This window comes from Mustela nivalis, assembly GCF_964662115.1.
Source record: "Mustela nivalis genome assembly, chromosome: 2".
NCBI lineage: Eukaryota > Metazoa > Chordata > Mammalia > Carnivora > Mustelidae > Mustela > Mustela nivalis.
In genome coordinates, this window is record NC_139021.1 from 108,265,667 (window position 1) to 108,285,789 (window position 20,123).

At 39.8% G+C, this 20,123-nt stretch overlaps 1 protein-coding gene across 1 annotated transcript; it reads right to left on the reverse strand.

The window, feature by feature from the left end:
- Nucleotides 1-1,223: 1,223 nt before the first annotated feature.
- Nucleotides 1,224-19,862, reverse strand: LOC309859335 (contactin-associated protein-like 3B; the record flags this gene model as incomplete). The annotated part of the gene is made up of 8 exons (XM_082719985.1): nucleotides 1,224-1,993; nucleotides 2,798-2,931; nucleotides 4,145-4,374; nucleotides 4,916-5,159; nucleotides 7,596-7,814; nucleotides 8,950-9,120; nucleotides 19,534-19,661; nucleotides 19,822-19,862. 8 exons carry the CDS (start codon nucleotides 19,860-19,862, stop codon nucleotides 1,772-1,774), a joined length of 1,389 nt encoding a protein of 462 aa, XP_082576111.1. The 3' UTR covers nucleotides 1,224-1,771.
- Between the last annotated feature and the right edge of the window lie 261 nt (nucleotides 19,863-20,123).

Genomic DNA, 20,123 nt, shown 5'->3' on the forward strand with positions numbered 1-20,123 from the left:
TTGTTTTCCCAGTTCTTGTGCTTTTTCTATACTATGTCACTGTTTTTGTTTTGTTTTGTTTGGTTTTGGTTTTTAAATTTATTTGACAGAGAGAGAGATAGTGGGAGACAGAACACAAGCAGGAGGAGTAGGAGAAGGAGAAACAGGCTTCCCACTGAGCAGGGAGCCTGATATGGGGCTTGACCCAAGACCCTGGGATCATGACCTGAGCCGAAGGCAGATGCTTAACGACTGAGCCACTCAGGCAAACACCCTCCCTCCCCCCTTTTTTATGCCACTGTTCTAAATAGAATGAAAAAAAAAAAAAAAAACCTTACTGGGTGTTGTATCTCTAAATTCTACACCTGAAATTAATATTACACTATATGTCAGCCATCTAAAATTTAAATAAAAACTTTAAAAAATAAAATAAAAAATCTACTAATATCACAAAACATGGATGTCCAGAAACACCTAGAAAACACACCTGAATTCACGCATTAGAGACTAAGCTATTCCCCTCTCTTTCCCATGGGCTGTTTGAGCTACAGACTTCTCCCAGCACTTGAGGGGAACAACTGTGCTCATCTGCATTTCTGTGCCAGCTGCTGGAGGCCCACTCTGCACGTGCAGAGGGGGCAGGAACGGCAAGCCACAGCAAAGCCTTTCTGCCAACACATCATGGGGCCTGACTCTTTATCCACACTAAGGCACAGTTAGAAAGCAGGAGCACCACTTTGGCCCAAAGTTGGTATCCATTACATGATGCCAAGACTGTTTTCACAGCAAAGAACCCTGGGACCCTGCTTCACTGGCTTAACCTGCAACTGTAACTCCCAGGACCAACACAGAGCTTCCCATCCCCTCTACCATCTAAATGATGTGCATCTGCATTTACCATTTACAAGGACACACTGCAATCTGCCCCATTTCCTCTGAAAAATAAGAACTTATAATTTTATTGCTCATCATCTTTTAGAAAAATGTCACCATTTTAACAGTTACTGTGCTTCTCACCCTATTTTGAACATGGGCTCATGGGCTGTCTGTAGATTCCAGCATCTATAGGATGTTTTATATGCCAGGGATGGAAGAAATGATCAAAGAATCAAGGTACAAATGGCTGAAAAGGTAGTAAAAAGTCCATGAATTATCTTGGACCAACACAGCCAGATGAGTGTCATGTACCAGAGCAGAAATTCTACCCAAGACTACAAGAAGATTTCTCCTAAGTAACTTTAGATATTGATAGCACATACAGTTTACAATATAAACAATTAAAAGGAAAAAAATACCTTTCAAATTTTATTTTTATTTCAATCTAATTCTTGGTGACAAGGGGGAAAACAAAGGCATAAATAATTTGATGCTTACGTAGTCTGGTATTCTTTTACCAGCCCTAAAGCGGGTGTGGGGGATCTTCAGATCCTGACCTTCCAGGGGTAGCTGGGAGCACTGAACACATCTCAGAGCAGAGCCCAGCCTACCACCAACACATACTCACTTGCCCAAAGAAAATGTAAGTCCTTTCTTCTTAATATAAATTTATATTTGCTGTTGGGTGATTTCTGCATTTGACCCCTGATTAATATACAATTGTAAACGTGACAGCTGCTTTGATTTTGCCTTTCCCCAATTGTTAGAAAAATACCAAGTTTCATTCTGCTTGATTACCAAGTGAGAGGGCACATGTGGAGACACTTCTCAGGGGTCACTGTGGCTCACCTAGCAGACAGCCCTCCCTGGTGATTACAGGCACACTTGGACAAAAGGGCTGCTTCTACCTTGATTGTCACTTGCTGGGAAACCATGAATACGACAAGGAGCTTCTTTCAGCCTTATGAACCCTTCCCCTGTTTGCAACCTGACACTTCTGATCCATGTCAGGGGGCTGGGTGTGGGGGGTGTGCTCTTTCTGACACTTACCTAAAATTGTCCCCAACATAAGGGATTTGACAGCATTGAATTCTGTCCCTGACGACAGGACAACTTGTCTCCTTGCATTCTGGTTAACCTATTAAATATTCCATGAGAAGCAAACATCAAAATGGCAAGTAATTTTGGTGGATAGGAGAATGGGAGTCTGAGAGAGACCAAGGAAAATGGTAAAAACAAGCCATACATTCGTGCTGTTACAAAGGTTAAATGGGTTTCATAGCAATTGTTTTAATACCTCGGATTTCACACCACCCCATTGCCTATTCTTTCCCCTTTATTAGTCTACATGGTTTAGGGATCCGTAATTGGTACGATTCACAAAGAAATGCAATAAGCTATTTAAAACCTTAAAGCTTTTACTTATTTCAAACAGAAATTAGTAACACAAGCCACAAAAAGTATTACTGGCACAGATTCAATATATAAAGGTAATTCTTCAAAACCCAGTGCCAATGAATAATTGAAACATGGAGGCTTTTAAAAAATGTATTCCCACTTTCAGCAAAATCTTGCTTTTCCCCTTGTGTTTACATTTCTGCCACCTTTGCTCTTTTGTACTCAGATGGAAATAGGCTCTCATTCTCGTCGGAACATCTCCAGTAATCACTGGGAGAAACTGGCAATATTCCCCGACCGACTAGGACAGCTTGGCATTTTCAGCGGTCAGATATTAACAAAAACCCTGTCAGCCTCTTGCTAAACAAACTAATGACACTGCTAAAGAAAACACTTTGACTACGTTTTCTGTCCTCAAGACTTTCTGGGAAGACTGATGAATGTGTATCTCTGTTACTAGGATTTATTCTCAAAGCCTTGCTGGAGATCATACACTGAATGCCACAGGTTTGGTTACTGTGGCTGCTGTGAATCTATCTCTTACCTCTACAGAGACCACCGCTGCTTCTCTGTGAATCGTCACCTGGTGAAGCTGCCCATCAGCAAAGTTTTTAAAACCAAAGTTAAAAACATCAGGTTCTTGGTGCCTGTCCAGCTTATACCTGATCTGCAAACTTCCTAAAGAAGACCAAAAAATGACATTTTTAACTAAAGTGGAATTTTATAAAAACCATCAATGCAGGTTCTAAAGCACATTTTATTTTTATTTATTTCCTATAATTTGAATTTATTGAGCATTTGCTTAAGGACACTGAGAGTCTCTATTCCTGGAAGAGTGATCTTTTATGTGCTATTCCAGGGCTGAGTTCAGAATCCGATTACACTATTTTAAAAGTCAAGACCAAATGGTCTTTCCCCAAGTTCTTCCATTTTCTTTAACAAAAGGAAAAAATTCTAAGTTAGGCATATGAGAACTCGGAGCTAGGCTTGAAGTTAATTATTCATGTGGTATTCATAGTATTAAATGGCAAAACCTCAAGCAATATTGCATTAACATTCAGTTTCTATAAGCATCACTTCTTTTAATATGACTTATTTTAATGCATTTTAATGTATTGCTGACATTTGCATAAAGAATCTTTTTGCACAACTAGAATTTTTTCCCTTATGTTTCTGCCATAATCAAGAAACAGAAGAAAGACCAGTGATTTGCTACAACATCTAAATCTCCTGATGTCCTTCACAGGGATGCCCACTGCCCCATAACCCTGTACTGCCTGGAGAAGATCTTCCAGAAAGTAGGTCCCTGCCCTTCCGCCCTGTGAAGCAAGGTTACAGCTTGAGCTAATGCTTCATCTGCAACATCTTGGAAAGACTTGTGGCCATGAGTTGGGTACCTCTCATCCCACTTTTCTTCGTATGTAGATATTGCCATGAATGGCTTCTCAGCCACTGAAGAGTAAAGAACAATGCTATTCATGTGATGCATAGGAATCATGGGTTTTAGATAGCTTAATATATTTCTTTACTTTGCTAAGAAGGAGGAGGAAATATTTTCCATGTACAAAGTGAGCTATCTTGTTTCAGAGTGAATTGCAGAACTAATTTATTCACACACAGATGGAAAGACTTCCCAGAATAGCAAGAAGCCTAGCAGCACATCAAATACCTAAAATGATCAAACTTCCATGGAGGGAATGTATCTTAAATATAATCATGGAAATGTGAACTTTAGTAATAAACACTTGAGGGTTATCATGAACTAGTGTTACAAGCATGGCAAGCCATGCAATTGTGTTTCCTTTTTGTAGTTAAACACCTAAAGGGTCCCCCTCATTGTGGTCCTTATTTTCTAATTCAGCCTCCTCATTCTTATGATCTCGACACTCACCATTGGGGGTGAGGATCACAGACAGGTACTCCTCATAGAAGGAGCTCACATAGAGGAGTAAGCTGGGTGTCCCTGTGGTCCAGAAGCTCAGTGTGGCCATTTCTCCAGCCAGCGTCAAACCCTCATGAAGTAAAGTTGCAAAGGAGCTCGAATTCTTGCTGGTGGTGTAGTTAGAATGTTCCTGAAAGTCATAGATAACAGACGAGCCAATTCCAAAATATGCAAAATCTCTGGAATGACACTCATTTTTGTTATGTTAGCACGAAGTCAAGGCAAGGCTCTTCTCTATGTGTATTTACACACTATCTCTAACCCTTAGTCTCTCAAGACAGAAAACAAGAATGTCACACTTTGCTGTTTTTTTTTTTAAATTTAGAAATATTTCTGATTAAAAAGGTAATCAAGTATGGATAAAAAGATAACTTATCCCCGTGTATATTCGCATGATGTTGAACTGAGTAACAATATTTTATTATGGCCCACAAAATGCTTCATCTCAGAGTTACACAGCATTAAACGTCAAGTGTGAACATATACTTAGAGTTATTGTCCATCTCAGTGTCACGTGAATGATGCAGAATCCAACAGAAGTCATCACGAGCTTCTCAAGAACAGAATCATAAATGGACAAATTTGGGAGAGAAACAACTCTCCTTTAGCCAATCAGAGAGAACCGCCTTATCCTTTTGTAGAGAAAGGGTCAAATGCCAGAAATAGGAGGCAAAGACCCACATAAGGTGCCTCCCTCTCCCCATCCTGCCCAGGGCACACTCACCGCTCTCGCAGAATGGCCCGTCATACGCAGAGAAGGCACAGTCACAGGCAATGCCCCTGGGTCTCTCCCTCCATCTCCCTCCATTGCGACACAGGTGTCCATAGCTGCTGCAGTGTCCCAGGCAGCCTGGGTCCACTCCTGGCGTCATCGTGGCCCTTTCTTCCAGGTCCAGGGCCAGCCCGTTCAACCGCAGTGACCGAATGCACCCCACGAAGCCTCTCTGTCTGGTGGCTGTCCCGCCTACAAGGGAAACAATTACAGCCGTGCCCTGGGGGTCTAGGTGGCATTTCCAACTGACATCCAACTGTGGCCAGACCGATCCCTTCAGAAAGGTGACCCACCCGAAGCTTTACAAACACATGCGATTTTGAAAACCTAGGCTGTGATCTCATACTAAGAATCATCAAATGGTATCGAATAAACCACGGACGGAAATATTTTTAAAATTGAACTTGGTAAATATTTATTCTAAAAAGTACTTCTTCAAGTTCTATTTAGAAAGATTTTTACAATTTAAAGTTGGTTCCTTCATTAAAAAAAAAAAAAAAGAAAAGACCATCTCTCCTTTTTAAAGTTTAAGTGTATAAACTGTGATGGGCACAATAAAGTTAAATAGTAGAAAATCTTTGCAATATAATACATACTACAAATTTGTAACATACAAATGTATATAAATTGTATAGGGTTAATATGTAGTATACATTATAATTTGTATATGCATTTGTCATACATATTTTGTTATGTATTTGTTATACGCTCTTTGTATATAATATAATGCATACATTACATATAATAACAAATTATATATGTAATACCATCCTTTCTTAGAAATGCCCCATTAACAATGCCATGAAAAGGGAATTGAGGAGCAGGCAAAGAAAGAGAAAGCAGGGGTGACATTAAAATCCAGGCTCAGGCCTGCCTTGCTCCAGGCTGCTGGCTCTGAGGTCAGGAGGGTAACAGTCACTGAACACTGAGTAGCTCTCTATCATGCCTCACATGAGCCTAATCTCAAATCTGGGGGTGCGGGGGTCACCTGGAGTGCTTGCTACTCCTGGGGTTCATTCCCAGGGATTCTGACTCGGTGGGCCTGGGGCATAGATCAGCATTTTCTGCCAGCTTCCCATGCTCTGGAAACATTGTTTCCATGAGGATGTCAATTCCATGTAGGTGTTCATGTCAACTTTGTTCCTAGAAATTCCATTCCTTGATCCTCAGGATTACAAATCAGAAAACAGAATTGTTTAATTTGAGTAACAGTCTGATGACTTGACATTAAGCCTTGAAGTTTTCTGTATCATGGGTTGTTCACACACACACACACACACACACACACACAACTACCTGCATTGTACAGCCCCTAGAAGCTGTAGGTGTCCTCTGGCAAAGCAGACTGCAGGCTAAACTGTGATTTAGATTAGTTCCTAATTGGACCAGCTCTTTATTTACTTGAAAACACATGAGAAATGACCAAGGAATAGTTACCTCAATTGTTTGCTTGCTTTCCAAATTAGAATAGAGTTATCTGAAAAGTAATGTAGCAAAACTTATCTCTCCCTTTGAGAAAAAGAAAAAAAACATGGATAAGGAAGATGTGGTCCATATACACTATGGAGTATTATGCCTCCATCAGAAAGGATGAATACCCAACTTTTGTAGCAACATGGATGGGACTGGAAGAGATTATGCTGAGTGAAATGAGTCAAGCAGAGAGAGTCAATTATCATATGGTTTCACTTATTTGTGGAGCATAACAAATATCATGGCGGACAAGCGGTATTAGAGAGGAGAAGGGAGTTGGGGTAAATTGGAAGGGGAGGTGAACCATGAGAGACTATGGACTCTGAAAAACAATCTGAGGGGTTTGAAGTGGTAGGGGGGGGTGGGAGGTTGGGGTACCAGGTGGTGGGTATAATAGAGGGCACGGATTGCATGGAGCACTGGGTGTGGTGAAAAAATAATGAATACTCTTTTTCTGAAAATAAATAAATTAATTTAAAAAAACAAGATAGCAGTCTTAATAAATAAATTAATTAATAAAAAAATAAGCAAGTAAATGAAAAGGAAGACTTCCACTACCCAGAGCTTTCATCCCTGAAGCACCAGCATTGAGAATGGCGCCAGCCCAGTTTTGAACCTTGTGTCTGCAAGGACTGGGAAGCAGAGGAGGGTGACACAGCCACATGAGTTCTCCTTTGGTCTGTGTTAGAGGGGGAACAGGAGAACTCGGACACAGTCATACAGTGGATTCCCTGACTGCACTGAAAAGTGAAGCCGGGAGTTCTAGATGAAATTTGCTAACCGTTTTATAAATAGCATTGATAAGAAGTCACTAAAGCAAACACAGGTCATCAATACTGTTGAGGTCCAGCCTGGGAATCCACCCACTGGGGACTGGGTTTCTCTTCTATTTCAGTTTCTAGACTACATCACTCACTCTCTCTGGACCTCCGTTATCTCATCTGTGACCTGGGAAATCTATGGAAACCATGATCCCAAAAAACACACTATGGAAACTGTATTAACAACCATCTGTGGAAAGAGCCTGACTCTTGCTAGAGCTCTCAGTCTGTGGTGCTGGCAGGAGTCACGTGCACCTGCTGCCATCATGGCTGGATGGCTCGAGTCTTCTCTGTGTCCACCAGCACAGCCCAGTTAGAGGGCAGCCACACTCACCCACAAAGAGCTGGCTGTTGAGCTGCAGGCGGGCATGGCCATCCACAGGCGCAGCTTGTGTCTTGCTGGGGAGCTGGTCCACTTGAAGGGTCGCCTCCTTTACATTCCTCTCGGCCCTCACGTGGTGCCACCGGTTGTCGTTAAAGGGAGTGGGAGACTGCACTGTGACCTCACATCGCCCATTCCCCACATCGAAGGAAAAGGTCACTTCTGCAGGAGCTGCAAATACAGAGAAGAGAGTAGTGTGGTTCATTCCCCAGGGAGGAAATTCAGCCTCAAGAGACAGGAGGGCAGCGGCACGACACGCTCCTTATGAAAGCAGACGGTGACACTGCTGCCGACCAATGTCATTCTGAGCTGGCTAGGAGGGCAAAAGAAATGTGTGTCCCGAGGGAAGAAAAACAAAGCCATTTTACCTGATTCCCCCTCAGACAATGCTCCTCATCTTGCTAAACCTTAAGGAGTAGAGATCTGTCCCCACCAGAGGGAAACTGGTCTGTGGCCTGCCTTCTTATATATCAGAGAATTTATTTCAAGGTGGGGGGAATCCTCATGTACTTTATTTAAAAAGCCCTCTGTGAAATTTTGAAGTAAGGAACTGAGCCTTGCATACATGCATGAACAATGTGGCGAGTCAATTACATAAAATGATTCTGCGATTTAGGGAGTAGTTATCAAACCAGTTTGGTTTAAAAGATCCTTACTGCACACACAGGGCAGCACAAAATTGGACAGACTGTGTGTGTTTTGTGAATCACTGTTTACCTCTCTATTGAAAATAAGGATTTAAAATAATGGAGCTTTAGGTGCTCCTGGGTGGTACGGTTGGTTAAGCATTCGACTCTTGGTGTGAGCTCAGGTTGTGATCTCAGGGCCATGAGGTCAAGCCCCGCACTGGCTGGGTTCCATGCTCAGCTTGGAGTCTGCTTAAGACTCTGTCTCCCGGGTGCCTGGGTGGCTCAGTGGGTTAAGCCGCTGCCTTTGGCTCAGGTCATGATCTCGGGGTCCTGGGATCGAGTCCCGCATCGGGCTCTCTGCTTGGCAGGGAGCCTGCTTCCCTCTCTCTCTCTCTCTCTGCCTGCCTCTCCATCTACTTGTGACTTCTCTCTGTCAAATAAATAAATAAAATTAAAAAAAAAAAAAGTTTAAGACTCTGTCTCCCTCTTCCCCCCTCAAGCCTGCTCTCTCTCTCTCCCAAATAAATAAAGCTTTTTTAAAAAGGTATTAGAACTTTAGTTTGCATTAAAGGAATACAAGTGACAAAGAAAACATAGCAGTACTTTGGGAATTAGGTTCCCAGAAGGGTTATTGCTATATACTGAGGCCTGGTGGCTTTGCCCAGAAGGCAACTCACTGTGCAGCTCTAGCCTGATGAAGTCTGTGATCCCCAGGTTCTCTACAAACACCTCAGAAGTTGCTGTCGTCTTAAAAAAGAAAGACACATCAGCACTGAGCTCTCCACGGAATGCAGCGAAGTGAAGGTATGAGGTCTCAGTGTTGAAGGAAGCGGAATTCCAAAATGAATCTGTTTCCAAAAAAAAGACAGTGACAATAGCAAGGAAACAGAATAATAACCATATTTTGTATTTCTAGCAATTTTTTTTACCGTTGTTACCATTTTTACCATCATTAAATGCATTCATTATCTATGCAAGCCTTCATTTGGGGGTTCTTCCAAACATACAGCCACAATGTGAATATCCACAGAGTGACTCTTTCAAGGATTAAGACGGACAAGACTGCAACTGAGTGGACAGATAATCACTGGAAATACCCTGTGTTTTTTAGAAGACAATATTATTTATAGATTACCATTAAGTCAAATAGACTTTGGGGGAACATACAGTTAGATGAACTTTAATACACATGTAGAGTCGTATAACCACCACCAAAATCAGGATAAAGGACAGCTCCATCCCCCCTCCTCCCTCAGGCTGTTCTCTTACAGTCACACCCTCCTCCTGCCCCTAAGCCCTGGTCATTGTGATCTACAGTTGTGCCTTTTCCAAGTGTCATATAAATGGAATCACACTGTAGGTAATCTTCTGAGACTGGCTTCTCTCACTCATTGGAATTCGAGATTCATTCAGTATGCCATGACTTATTGCTGCTCTATCGTCCTTCATTGTGTGGATCGGGTCACCATTTCTTTGTCACTGGAGAACGTCAGTATGGTTTCCAGCTTTGATCATTCACAAACAGAGCTGCCCTAAACATGTCTGCTGATCACACGTGTATCTGCAAATAGTTGTCTTTCTCGCTTTCCAACCTGGATGCCCTTCCTTCCTTCCTCGGTTGCTGCGCTGGCTAGGACATCCAGTGTGACTGAAGTCACAGAACAGAAGTGGTGAGATTGAATATCCTTATCTCGTGCCCACTGCTGCAGGGAAAGGGTTCAGTTTTTCACCAGTAACCATGCTGCCAGCTGTTCTGTATGTAGATAATCTTTATTAGGATGAAGAAGTTTCCTGTTATTCATAGTTTCCTAAAAATGTTATCATGAGTGGTATCTGATATGAATGTATCATGTTAGTTCATGATATAATCATAGTAATTCAAATGATTGCGTTCATATCAGTTGATGCAAAAAAAGCATTTGATGTGATTTTTCTTCTTTCAACTGTTAATATGATAGATGACATTGATTGATTTCCAAATATGGTCAACCCTTAAACAACAAGGGGGTTGGGGCACTGACCTTTGCACAGTTGGACATTCACATGTAACTTTGGACCCTCCAAAAACTTAACTACTAATGGCCTACTGGACAGGTTGACTGGACACCTTACCAAGAAGCATCAACATTTGGTTAATACACACTTTGCATGTTATATTATTATATAACTGTATTCTTACAATACAGTGAACTGGAGAAAACAAAATATTATTAAGAAAATCACAAGAAAGAGAAAACACATTTATAGGATGGTACTGTATTTATTGAAAAAACTCTGCACACAAGTGGACCTACCCAGTTCAGACCCATGTTTTTCCAGGGTCAGCTGCACTGAATCAGCCTTGTGTCCTGGGGTAAACCCCAGTTGGTGATGATGTATTATTCTTTTAATGTTCCTGGATTTTTTGCTAATGTAGTTGAGGATTTTTGCTATTCATAGTTATCCCTGTCTTAATTTTTTTTTTGGGGGGGGGATTTTCTTTGTCTAGTTTGGTACTGGGGCAATGTAGGGCCCTCATAAACTGTTGGAAAGAATTTCCTCTGCTATTTGCTGAAAGAGATTGTGCAAACACAGTGTTATTTCTTCTTTGGTGGAACTCACCAGTGAAGTCATCTCTGACTGAATTCAATTCTGTCAATACTTCTGGGTCTCTACTAGTTCAATTTATCTTGAGTGAGTTTTAGTAGTTAGTGGTTCTCAAGGAATTAGTCTGTTTTATCTACATTGGAGAACTGATATGTGTATAATTGTTTGTGGTATGCCATTATTATCCTATTGATGTCTGTAGGGTCTATAGTGATACTCCAGCTTTCACTACTCATATTGGTAATATTTCTCTTCTCTCTCTCTCTCAACAATTTTGCTAGAGATTTATCTATTTTATTGTTCTTTTACAAATATTTTGTTTTTATAGATCTCTGCCTTTAATTAATTTCTCTTATCTTTATTATTTCCTTCCTTCTGCTTTTTTGAATTATTTTTTCTTTTTTTCTAATTTATTATGGTAAAAGCTTAAATCATTCAGTTGAGATCTTTTTCTTTCACAATACAAGCATTTAATGCTATTACTATCTCTCCCAGCACTGACATAACTGCCTCCCACCGCTGATATGTTGTATTTTCCTTTTCATTCAGATCAATATGTTTTATAATGTTGAGACATCCTTGACTCATTTAATATTTAGTAGTTTGGTGTTTAATATTTAATATTATATTTAATATTTAGTAGTTTGGAGACTACTAAATATTAAATTTATTTATACTATACTATATTTATATACTATACTATATTTATACTATTATATTTAATATTTCTAAGTGTTTGGAGACTTTCTCACTCTCTTTGTTCTTTGTTTCTAGTTTAATTCATTTATGTCAGGGAATGTATTTTTGTGTGATTTATTTGATATGTGCTCAAGTTTGTTTTGTGACATAGAATATGATGTATCCATGTGCAATTTAAAAGAATGTGTATTTTACTGTTGGTAGGGTGTTACATAAATGTCAATTAAATTCTGTTGCTTTGTAGTGACATTAGGTTTTATGTACACTTTGCTTGTTTCCCCTGTTTTAGTTCCAAAGATTAATGAGAGAGGAGTATTTGATTCTCTAATTATAATTGTGATTTTGCCTACTTCCCCTTTCCATCTTGTCAGTTGTTGCTTTATGTATTTTGAAGGTCAGTTATCAGTGTACACATTTAAGATTCTCATGTCTTCTTAATTGCTTTTTGTATCTATTAATTTTCTATGCTTTCAAACAAAAATTTAATACAGAATGTCCAGCTTTCTTTCAGTTAGTGTTTGTGTAGTATATCTTTCCCTGTCGCTCTTTTTAAACTTATGATATCATTATATTTGGAGTGAGTTTCTTGTACAAAGTACATAGTTGAGTCATACCCATCTGTCCTTTAACGGGTTTGTTTGGACCATTTATATTAAATATAAATGTTGACAAGTTCAATTTAGTTTTACCATTTTATTATTTTTTTCCTGTTTCTTAGGCTTTGTTGTTCTTTTCTGTCTCCTTTGGAGTTAAACATTTTTTAGTATTCTATTTTTGTCTCTTGGTTAGTTATTTTAGGAGTGACAATATATACACTTAACTTTTCAGAGTCTGCTCAGAATCTGCATTTTAACCACTTGGACTCCTATGTCAAAACCTCACCAACAATTCTGTCAGTTTACCAAGTGCTCTTCATTTATTGCTGCCAAATGTATTCCATCTATACAAATTAAGAGCTCTATGAAATAATGTTGTATTTTTTGCTTTCAAACAAAGGTATATTTAAAATAACTCAACAGGACAATAGTCTATTATATGTGCCCCAATATTTACCATTTCTCAAGCTGATTTTATACTCCTGAGATCCCAAATTTCCTTCTGATAGCATTTCACTTCTGTCTGAGTCTTCCTTTAGAAAGTCTTTTAAAGTATCTTCTGGTAAGGAATGCTTTTAGCTTTTCTTCATCTGAGAATTTCTTTATCTTCATCCCTGAAGGAGATTTTTGCTGAATATGGAATTCCAGACCAACAGTTCTTTACTTTTAGCCCTTGAGAAATGTTTTGCCACTTCCTTCCTGGCTTCCATATTTCTACTGAGAAAGTCATGGACATATGAGTAGGAGTTCACCTACAGATGATGCATCACTCTTCTCTCTGGTTGATTTCAAACATTCTTCATTGCCTTTATTTTCAGCAGTTTAATATTGATGTGTCTGGAGGTGAATTTGAGTTTATGTTTCAAGTTCATCCAGCTTCTCAAGTCTGTTTTTTGCCAAACTTGGACAATTTTCAGCCTTTTTTCTTTCCATTTTTTTTTTTTCAGCACCACACTATTCTGTCTGCTTCTGGATGCTCAATTACATGAATGTTAGATCTTTTGTTGTTGACTCAGAGTTCCCTGAGGCCCTGTTCATTTTTAGATTTTTTCTTTCTTTTGATCAGATAAGTCATTCCTATCATTAAGGCCACTGACTGTCTCATCTCAGATCCACTATTTGGCCCACCCAGGACATCTTTTATTTCAGTTCTGTATTTTTCAGTTCTAAAGTTTTCATTTAGCTCTTTGGATATCCTATTTCTTTGGTGAATGTTCTTTTTCTATTTCTTACAAAAGTGTTTATGATCACTTGTTAAAGTTCTTGTGTAATAGCTCTTTTAAACTCTTTATCAGTTCATTCTAACCACTGTGTCACAATTGCATTAGTATCTGTTGATTATATTTTCCTAAGCCGGCTTAGATTTTTCTGGTTCTTTGTGCTAAGTAATTTTGGATGACTTCCTATATATTTTAAATATTATATTAATAAATTCTGGGCTTTGTTTAAATGTTATGGAGCATGTTGATTTCATATATATATGCATATGCATATATACAAATTTTATTTTATTTATCTTTTTGTAAGACAAAGTGTTGTTTATTTTCACAACAAATAGCTTTTAGACTAGAGGGTAAATAAAATATATATAAATAAAAATAGAATAAATGCTAAATATATTCTTAGGTATGGCAGAGAATTGGCAATGAATGAACAAACCAACAAATTGCAGAAGTAACAAACATGCTATATTTAAAAGTTGAGGATTTTTCATGATTTTCCATGTCTGGACAGATCTCAGAGTTATTGTAAATAATAAGAGTATGCAATCATATTTGAGCACCTTAGATAAGAGCATGAAATGTATTGACTGGAGTAAATCCTGAGAAACTCCACACCCTGTCACTTCATGTGTGCCTGATCTGGAGACTCATCTGCAAAGATGTCTGAGAAAACAGCTTGGAGGTAGTATAGCAACAAAGCTATACCAATCTATATCTTCAAGAATTTTGGATCATTCCTGTTCATCTTCACTTGTGTTCCTGCTTAGACTCCACTAAGAATGCCTGTTGAGCTCAAGGTCACTCAAGCATGGCATATATTTTGTGGTTTCCTTGTTAAATGTCAGACCAATGGAAGTCAGGACACCTGTTTTCTCATTTCAAGAGGAGACTCAGTCCTTTTTACAATGTCACAACATTCCAAAAGGCTTTTGCATGGCTTCACGTGAGGTCTGAATCATATTATATAAATGTAGGCATGGCTTTACATTACAAGTGTATAATAAATGTGTTGTATTAATATATTATCTTTTCATGGAATTTGTATCAATTTAGAACACACTGTAAAAGTTACATTATATGTTCAAAAGCTTTCTCAACTTCTAATACACTATAGTCTATGCTCTCAGGACAAATATAAAAGGATCAAGGTTCTCAAAGTAGTTTTGTATTCAATTGGAGGATTATTTTTCTTAAGTATCATATGACTAAAATTAAAATTATTTTTAGAAAATTGCCATACGCCTTTAGGCTTCAAAAGGACTCATGTATTTCTACTTTCAGTTTATTTTTTTAACATCTAAGTTTTTCAAGTGAGAGGGTATTTTTTAAAGTGTATTTATTTTCTAGAGGCTCAGCCATTTTCTTTTTTTTTACAGTTTTTTTTTAAATTTTTAAAAAATTTTTTTTCAGCATAACAGTATTCATTGTTTTTGAACCACACCCAGTGCTCCATGCAATACGTGCCCTATATAATACCCACCACCTGGTACCCCCATCTCCCACCCCCTTCCCCTTCAAAACCCTCAGGTTGTTTTTCAGAGTCCATAGTCTCTCATGTTTCACCTCCCCTTCCAATTTCCCTCAACTCCCTTCTCCTCTCCATCTCCCCATGTCCTCCATGTTATTTGTTATGTTCCACAAGTAAGTGAAACCCTATGATAATTGGCTCTCTCTGCTTGACTTATTTCACTCAGCATAATCTCTTCTAGTTCCCTTCATATTGCTACAAAAGTTAGGTATTCATCCTTTCTTTCTTTCTTTTTTATGATTTTTTAAATTTTTTTAATTTTTTATAAACATAATATATTTTTATCCTCAGGGGTACAGGTCTATGAATCGCCATGTTTACACACTTAACAGCACTCACCATAGCACATACCCTCCCCAATGTCCATAACCCCAGGGTATTCATCCTTTCTGATGGAGGCATAATACTCCATAGTGTATATGGAGCACATCTTCCTTATCCATTTGTCCATTGAAGGGCATCTTGGTTCTTTCCAGAGTTTGGCCACAACCTGAATAGACTGATATCTAGTAACAAGATTAAAGCAGTGATCAAAAACCTCCCAAAAAACAAGAGCCCAGGACCTGACGGATTCCCTGGGGAATTCTACCAAACTTTCAAAGAAAAAAATAACACCTATTCTCCTGAAGCTGTTTCAAAAAATTGAAGCAGAAGGAAAACTTCCAGACTCTTTTTATGAAGCCAGCATTACCCTGATCCCCAAACCAGGCAAAGAACCGACCAAAAAGGAGAATTTCAGACCAATATCCCTGATGAATATGGATGCTAAGATTCTTAACAAGATCCTAGCAAACAGGATCCAACAGCATATTAAAAAGATTATCCACCATGACCAGGTGGGAGTCATCCCTGAGTTACAAAGATGGCTCAACATTCGCAAATCAATCAATGTGATAGAACAAATCAATAAGAGAAGAGAGAAGAACCACATGGTCCTCTCAACTGAAGCAGAAAAAGCATTTGGCAAAATCCAGCATCTGTTCCTGATTAAAACACTTCAAAGTACAGGGATGGAGGGAACATTCCTGAACTTCATAAAATATATCTATGAAAGACCCACAGCAAATATCATCATCATCCTCAATGGGAAAAAGCTCGCAGCCTTCCTGTTGAGATCAGGAACATGACAAGGATGCCCATTCTCACCACTCTTGTTCAACATAGTATTAGAAGTCCTAGCAACAGCAATCAGATAACAAAGAGAAATAAAAGGTATTCAAATTGGCAATGAAGAAGTCAAACTCTCCCTCTTCGCAGATGACATAATTCTTTATATGGAAAACCCAAAAGACTCCACTTCCAAACTACTAGACCTCATACAGCAATTCAGCAACGTGGCAGGATACAAAGTCAATGTACAGAAATCAGTGCCTTTCTTATACACTAACAATGAAAATACAGAAAGGGAAATTAGAGAATCATTTCCATTTACTATAGCACCAAGAACCATAAGATACCTGGGAATAAAACTCACCAAAGAGGTAAAGGATCTGCACTTGAGGAACTACAGAACACTCATGAAAAAAACTGAAGAAGACACAAAAAAATGGAAGACCATTCCATGCTCTTGGATCGGAAGAATAAACATTGTTAAAATGTCTATACTGCCTAGAGAAATCTATACTTTTAATGCCATTCTGATCAAAATTCCACCTGCATTTTTCAAAGAGCTGGAGCAAATAATTCCAAAATTTGTATGGAATCAGAAGAGACCCCGAATCGCTAAGGAAATGTTGAAAAACAAAAATAAAACTGGCGGCATCACGTTACTTGATTTCAAGCTTTACTACAAAGCTGTGATCACCAAGACAGCATGGTACTGGAATAAAAACAGACACATAGACCAGTGGAACAGATTAGAGAGTCCAGATATGGACTTTCAACTCTATGGGCAAATAATCTTCGAAAAAACAGGAAAAAATATACAGTGGAAAAAAGACAGTCTCTTCAATGAATGGTGCTGGGAAAACTGGACAGCTATATGTAGAAGAATGAAACTAGACCATGCTCTTACACCATACACAAAGATAAACTGAAATGGATAAAAGACCTCAATGTGAGACAGGAATCCATCAGAACCCTAGAGGAGAACATAGGAAGTAACCTCTTTGATATCAGCCACAGCAACTTCTTTCAAGATATGTCTCCAAAGACAAAGGAAGCAAAAGCAAAAATGAACTTTTGGGACTTCATCAAGATCAAAAGCTTCTCTACAGAAAAGGAAACAGTCAAGAAAACAAAGAGGCAACCCACGGAATGGGAGAAAATATTTGCAAATGACAGTACAGACAAAAGGTCGATATCTAGGATCTAGAAAGAACTTCTCAAACTCAACACACACAAAACTGATAGTCATATAAAAAATGGGCAGAAGATATGAACAGACACTTCTCCAATGAAGACATACAAATGGCTATCAGACACATGAAAAAATGTTCATCATCACTAGCCATTAGGGAGATTCAAATTAAAACCACATTGTGATACCACCTTACACCAGTTAGAATGGCCAAAATTAGCAAGACAGGCAATGTGTGTTGGAGAGGGTGGGCTGTCTCTAATGGCAGTCCAGTTTCCAAAGCCTTTGCAGCATGACTCAGCTCTGCCTCACTTGTGCACGACCCAGTGGCCAGCCTAGGTCTTGGGTCTACAGTTAGGACCGGATCCATGCATGTGTCACTCTGAGATGAGCCCAGGACTTCATAAACAACATGTAGTATGCTTTCCTGAATGGCTGCCTCCCTCTGCTCTTCTAGGTACTTTCTGGTCCTCTGGTCTCCCTTGTCAGTCACAGAACTGGAAAACAGGCTCTACTGAGACTGCTCTATAATGTTCTCCTATGCAACTGCACCTGGTCCATTGCGAAGCGATGGGTGAGTGGAGGAAGAAAATAAAAATAAGAGGAGTCTTTCCATCATCTCTGAGCCACAGCTGCCCTATGCAGGGCAAAAGTCCCCTTCTGAAGTCCTGGCTCTTGTGCGTTCCCTGGGCAGCTTCTGCTGTTATCGTTATGGGTCTGCCTAGATAGAAAAAGAGGGAAATGGGATTCCTGCCTTCCCTGAAAGTTAGGAACTTTCTGTTCCAGCCTCTAGCCAGGGCTCAAGGGCTTCTCCTGGAACTTCTGTCCATGACCCAGTGCCCACGTGTGGGTTGACCGACAGATACTGGAGGGAAAAGTAAATGATGCCTTCTGGTTTCTCCTCCTTGCCTCTCCTGGCTTGCTAGAGCCCTGAGATAACTGTTTCAGGCGTGCTGCCCAGGTTTCATAGGGGGACTTGTAGGAGAAGTGAGGTTGGCGTGCTTAGTTCGTCCTATCCGGACACAGAGTGTGGTCTGCTGTCTAAGGTCATGAGTGGGAAGAACAATTCTTCATACTATCTTCCATCAAGGCATGTTCATATGTTCTTTACACTGTGACTATCCACCTCTCAATATTTTTGTCATCTGAAGTAGGAAACTTCCATTTTCTGAATGGCAAATCTCAGAAATGACAAGATTTCTCCACATGGCAACACCTTCTATGTGACCCTGGGAAGGGATGGCCACCGCAGCCTTGGTAGATGTTGAATTTTGGCCTCTTCTCTGATACAAGTGCCACTGGAGAGTCTGGGCCAGAGAACTGACGTGCCCTGACTTTTCCCTCTGGCCGTTCTGTGGCGTCTCCGCTAAGTGGGAAGAAGCAGTTGCAAGTAGGCCAGTCAAGCCACTGGGTGGGGGTTGCTGGATCCAGTTTTGAAATTCAAAGTGATATGATTTGTATTTGTGGATGAGTCCAATGTGTGTTAAGAGAGGAAAAAAGTTATGAGTGGCTGTTACATTTTCCGTCTAAGCGAACGGAAGCATGGAGTTGCCATGTCCTGAGTTGGGGAAGGTTCTCGTGGAAAAACTTTTTTTTTTCCTTCTTTTGGACAAATTGTTTTGAAATGCCTGTTGAGCCTAAGCAGCTGGGTGGCAGAGGTGGGAGTGCAGGGAGACAGCCTGGGGTATAGTGATGGCAGAATCATTGACCTCAATGTGGGATTTAAAGCCATGAGCCTATTGGGAACAGCTCACCACTGGAGAACAGAGACAGAGGGCTGAGCACACAGGCCGGGGGCACCACAATAGGATGTCACTGGCATGGGGAGGAAGGAGGGAAAACCCAGAATGTTGTGGGTAAGAAATCCACATGTAGTGGGACGGGTGAGGACAGTTAGGACCACTGAGGTTCACAAACTGTCAGAGGGTGACAACGAACAGACAAATGATGGCTTCTATCACCCCGTTTCTCAGTATCTTACCAGTTTTAGGCATCTCAGCACTCATCCAATACTTACTCCAATTAATTAATTATCAAATGACTAGATTTTGCTGACGGTGATCAGTGTTTCAGATCATCCCACCAACATTCACAGCAATAGTCTGACTCAAATACTACAGAGGACACACACTCCGAAGGTAATACAATATACCTCCTTTTTTTCTCAAGTAGAACGACAATACACACTTCTTTTGTAAGTTAACACATTCCTAATGAGATGCAGAGTATTAGCATAGACAGTGTTCTTACTGACTCAGGCAGCTACATGTCTCCTAAAACACTGACATGCATTTCCAGGGGTCAAGGCAGTTTCTCTTGCCACTACTTACTGTCCCTGGAGCAGAGCAGAGGCCCCAGCGCATAAGCCGCTTCTGAATGTGGTTGGCCTGTGTCTCTCATCGCAACCTGAGTGACTGGCAGGTGCTCCTTATGGGAAAGAACTACTGTGTCACTGGTTCTATAAAACAAAAACGACCACGTTAATGTTATTCTGAATGACATCCAGAGAAGGAGCAAATATTCTCTTACTGCAGCGCAAGACATGGTAAGCTAAATTTGTAAATATGTAACAATAAGGAAATCAAAGGACTCATCTGAACTCTGACATAGTAACGTACTCAATAAGGTTTGAGGATCCAATATCCTTGTTCCTCTGCATGACCACAGAGAAAAACGGGCAGGGCTGAAATCATAATCGTCAGTGCGAGCATGAGATTATATTTCCCTGCAATGAAGCAGCTTGAGGCCCTTTCCCATTTGCCCGCCTTATGAGATTTAAATGCAAAACTTACTTGGCTTTGTTAAAAACAAAACAAAACAAAACAAAACAAAAACCAAACCACCCAACTGAAAAGATTTAGGTTTTCAATTCCTAGATTTTTCTTTTTTAACTCAATTTTCCAAAACTCCTATCGTGGTT